The sequence below is a fragment of the Lygodium microphyllum genome, chromosome 16, assembly GCF_053477565.2.
Source record: "Lygodium microphyllum isolate KBCC chromosome 16, Lygodium_microphyllum_v1.1.10, whole genome shotgun sequence".
NCBI lineage: Eukaryota > Viridiplantae > Streptophyta > Polypodiopsida > Schizaeales > Lygodiaceae > Lygodium > Lygodium microphyllum.
Window position 1 is genome coordinate 65768087 of NC_141150.1, and position 4678 is coordinate 65772764.

Here is a 4678-nt window from a genome sequence, read left to right on the forward strand (position 1 = left end):
TCTCTCTCTCTCAAAATGCAAAGCGATGGCAACAAACACATATGCTTTTTTCCCCTCTCAAATAGTACACTTTTTTTTCCAAAAATAGTTACATAAGGACATACAACAATTATGCGTTCAATGTATTGTATGCGCAATAGGCAGTTGCATGAGAGATTGACTTCCTGAAATAGTGTAATTGTTGTTTTCTCTTATTTTGAATTTTATTATCATTTTTTTAATTGGTGTACAAGTTTTGTGTGCATGATTTGGATGTGGTTGTTCATATTTACATGTATTAAGGCTTTTTTTGTCATATTAGAAAGTGTACATAATTAAATACTGACTCTTCTCACTCGATATTCTCGTGGATAGTGTTGTTATGAACCAATTAGTATAATTGTTTATATTAGTTACAAACACAATATTTATCCATGAAGTACACATTTGAGCTATATGATTGCCATATAAATTGTATGATGGAGAATAATGTGATTCGCTTTGCAATTTGTAATCCTTTAGCGAAACATTCAAACATATTAATACTAATCCAATATTAAACTCAATAAGAAATAAATATAAACTATTCAATCATTTATATTTAAAAATAATTGTATGCTTAGCACAAATAGATCATTTTTGGACAAGTATAAACTAAGATCTAATTGAAGTAAATTCAATTGAAATATATTAGTTAGATCATTCAATAATCTATGTAATCATTTAAAGATTTATAAATTTAATCTCATTTATCATAAATAAACAACTGACCTTATGACACTAAGATATATCAAAATTAATTTATAATGTTTTCATATGTAATAAATAAAAAATAAAAAATATAGTGTTCAAGTATTTTATCTTTATATATATATATAATTCTCATTAGCATTAATATTTTTCAAATTCATCCTTATTAAATTATTTTTTAAATTCACATTTTATTTTAAGGTACTCTAAACATATTATTGAATTTATAGTAATAATATATACATTTTCAAAAACATATGTTATTATTGCATTTTAAATTTTGATACAAAATGTAACTTAAAAATATTTTTAAATCAATTTAAATTAAAATACATAATTATTTTACATATAAAAACATGTTTATTTATTTTAGTATTTAAAAAAGTCTTATATTTTTTTAAACAATCAAATATTACTAAAATGAATAGATACTTGAACAGATTATACATGTTGAAGTGATGAGGAAAAATGTAAATGATCAATTACAAAAAATGATAATTAGCAATGAATGATATGGCTTTTGTTGAATAATTACTTGACAATATAGAATGGGATATACTAAAAAACTGGAGGATGCTTAGTCAATAGAAGTCCAAATCAAATATAATATTTGGAATCTTCATGTTAATGCTTTAGAACAACACACATGGGACACTTGGTGCACTCCAAATTTTTTATTCATAGACTTAGCAACTTGTTGGAAGTTGGTAGACCACATCATATGTACAACTTTTAGCACCAAGATCTCCAAAAGCTATTATTACTATTGTAACAACATGATCTACTTTTTGATGCAAATGTATTTCGAAGACTTCAAAACCACATTTTTTCCACTGCGCAATACTATAAAGCTTGAATTCTGGGAGTTGGATTTTTTTAAAAGTGGAAAGATTCATAGCAAAATCGCATTCATCTCAACAATCATTCAATAGATGTAATCTATTTGAAAGTAGTTTATAAGAAAAACAACAAAAGCTTTAATCTTGATATTGTAAAGTTTACAATGACTTGTACAATGTATATTTTCATTTTTTAATTTTAAAATTATTATTGAAACTCGAGTGTATCTTTTTGAATTTTTAAAAGATTGAGTCTCTTATTTGACAATATATTCATAAGATTGAGTGCTCTTATTATACAAATTATCATTTTAAATCTTAAAAAATAAACACATTTTAATATTGAAATTGAACACCAAAACACTATTTTAATATTCATATTAAGTTTACCATCTCAAAAACTACTATTTGAATTCTAATATATCTTCTTAAATTTCAAATAAATTTATAATCTCACATATTCGATTTTTTTTAACATATAAATTACAAATGTTGATTCAAAAACATAATGGCAGGACTATACCCCATCACAAGATGGACTTGTTGATTCATCACAAGATGGACTGGTGAAGGAAGAAGTGGAGGACGTGCTGGAAGACGTGATCGTCGCCAGGGGTGCCGAGGTTAGTGACGTGCGAGAAGCCGGAGGCGCCAGCGAAGGAGCCGGTGCCACCGAGGACGGGGATGTCGTAGGAGACGAGGTTGATGTTGGCCTGGCCGTGGAGGCAGAAGGTGCCGTTGTAAGTGCCGTCGTCGTAGGTGATGGTGTTGAGGACCAAGACGCTGGGGGAGGCCGGGTCAAGGCTGTTGTACACTTCAAAGCCCCGGATTGAACCCAGCTGCCGGGACGACTGGACGTCTGGTCCGGAGGTGATGTTGTAGTCGAAGACAGCGGTCCGGCCGAAGGTGCCCGTAACGGAAGGGTTGGAGGGGCTGGTAGTGAAGGTCGCCGAGCTCGTCAAGGCGTGGACGTAGAACTCCACGCTGAGAGGGAAACTCGGTTTTAACTTAATATAAGAGTCCTGATTCTTTGATGACCGCGCCCCTGCAGTCTCTACCACCATCGATGGTAGCATGACGATGGCGAGTAAGGCGAATACCCTGGCCGTCTTCCGCCGCTCGACAGCTGTCGTCGGAGCAGCGCTGCCTGTGAGAGTACGGCTAGCTGCCACTGCCATGTAAGAAGAAAGACAGAGAGAGATCTAGAGAGAGAGAGAGCGTGTGTGTTTGTGTGTGTGTGTGTGTGTGTTGGGTGGGGGCCTTGGGTGAGTGGTGTGTCTCAGTGACAAGATACTGCGTGCGGGCAAGAGCGAGATAGAGCGCTTCACCTTCGATCGATGATCTGACTCCACAATATTTGCCACAAGCGTCTATATATGGGTGAATCGTCTTTCTACGAGCTTCCTTCCTCGTCGCGGCTAAGTCAACACGACTAAGTCAACAGTAATTTGGCAGGAATTTGCAATTGGTCATAGCTGTTTAACTAATCCACATTAATCTGTTTGCGTCGATTATACATGTGTGCATATACACACACTAGAGTTCCATGTAATATATATTGATATACATAAACTAGAGTTCCACGGCCCGCGTTGCTAGGTCTAATGGAAAATGTGTGTTTCAGAGTGCAAATGTACACCCATGTTATTTCATACTCTTACTCTTTCATACTCTCTCACTCAACCACTCTCATGCAAATCAAGGGGATTAAAATACAAATATAGTAAATGCTCTTTTATATTACACTTTTCTTTAAAGAAATGCTTGAAATCAGAAAGATCCTTCCTCAAGCTCTTTCTCACTCAACTTGATAACTCATTGGATCACATCTCTCAAAATGTTATCAGAGCAAGTCTATACAATTAGCATGACTTTTGCAAAAAATTCAAAGCAAGGATATTTACTATAAAATGTAAGCATTTCCATCTAAGAAACCCTACATTTATTTTAAAATATACAATTTACATGCATGTTTGTAGTAAGGGTTTGCAAGGCATGGTTAGGATACACTACAACAGAAAGGAGGCATAGACTCGCATGTTAGATGCGCAAAGTCGGGCGCGTCTATCACAGTGTCTATAAGCGCGTGTAAACGTGCGTGTAAATAGACGCGACTTTTGCGTCTATATATTCGCGCAAATAGACGCGCTTATACACGCAAAAATAGACGCACATGTCAAAATTCAAATCATACTTAAATCATTTCTTTTCAAACTACGCCTTCCCTTTCCTACGTTTTTTGCGGTTCTGAAGCTTGAGTTTAGCCGACATGCAGTCTCTTCATGTCTCACATACTCATGACTCACCTCTTCTTTCATTTCAAACACACAAGAAGGAAAAAAGGAAAGCCAAGGAGAGGAAGAAACAGAGAACAAGAGAGAGGAGAACAAGAAGAAACAGCAAGCAAGGAAGCAAGCATCAAGGGAGGGTAACTTGCCAAGGAGAGGAAGAAGGAGAAGGAAGAAGCGCCACCACCCGCCACACCAAACACCCAAGGTGAGTCTCTCTCTCTCTCTCTCTCTCTCTCTCTCTCTCTCTCTCGCTCTCGCTCTCTCTCTCTCTCTGTTTCTCTCTTCCTCTCTCTACTCTGTCTGTGTATTTAGGATTTGTAATTCCATTATGTATTGCATTTTGTAAATCAATAATGGCAGTCATCTGCCAAAATTAGCCGACCAAGCGCGTCTACATCTCAGTGTAGACGCAGATATAGACGCGAAAAACGTTTCTCTGGGGGCGCGTCTTTTAGCGCATGTGAGGGCGCGTGTGCTCTGTAGTGTACACGCGAGGATACACGTGCTGACAGACGCCCACAGAGACGCAGGTATAGACGCACACAGAGACGCAGGTATAGATGCTGTATGTAATATGTTTTATCTACATAGGGTAATATGATTTTTCTTGTGTAGATGTGGAATCCTGGATCCTCCAGCACCCCATTCAACAAGGAGCAATTCATGGGGGAGATGACCAATTATCTTGGTCGCCCTCCCACTGCAGATGAGGTTTTCAGTGTGATGTCTAGGACACCTATCACATCTTTGCCTACACAGGGATCAGCTGAGGTACATGGATCGGCCGAAGCACGTACATCTGCAGAGGCACGTGTATCG

At 36.7% G+C, this 4678-nt stretch overlaps 1 protein-coding gene across 1 annotated transcript; it reads right to left on the minus strand.

Moving 5' to 3' along the window:
* Positions 1-2119: 2119 nt before the first annotated feature.
* Positions 2120-2746, minus strand: LOC148022926 (dirigent protein 11-like). The gene has a single exon (XM_087695280.1). The coding sequence runs from the start codon at positions 2744-2746 to the stop codon at positions 2120-2122; it is 627 nt and encodes a 208-aa protein (XP_087551406.1).
* Between the last annotated feature and the right edge of the window lie 1932 nt (positions 2747-4678).

Excerpts from the sequence above, each read along its gene's own strand:
- LOC148022926 (XM_087695280.1), bottom strand. The coding sequence starts at position 2,746 with ATGGCAGTGGCAGCTAGCCGTACTCTCACAGGCAGCGCTGCTCCGACG.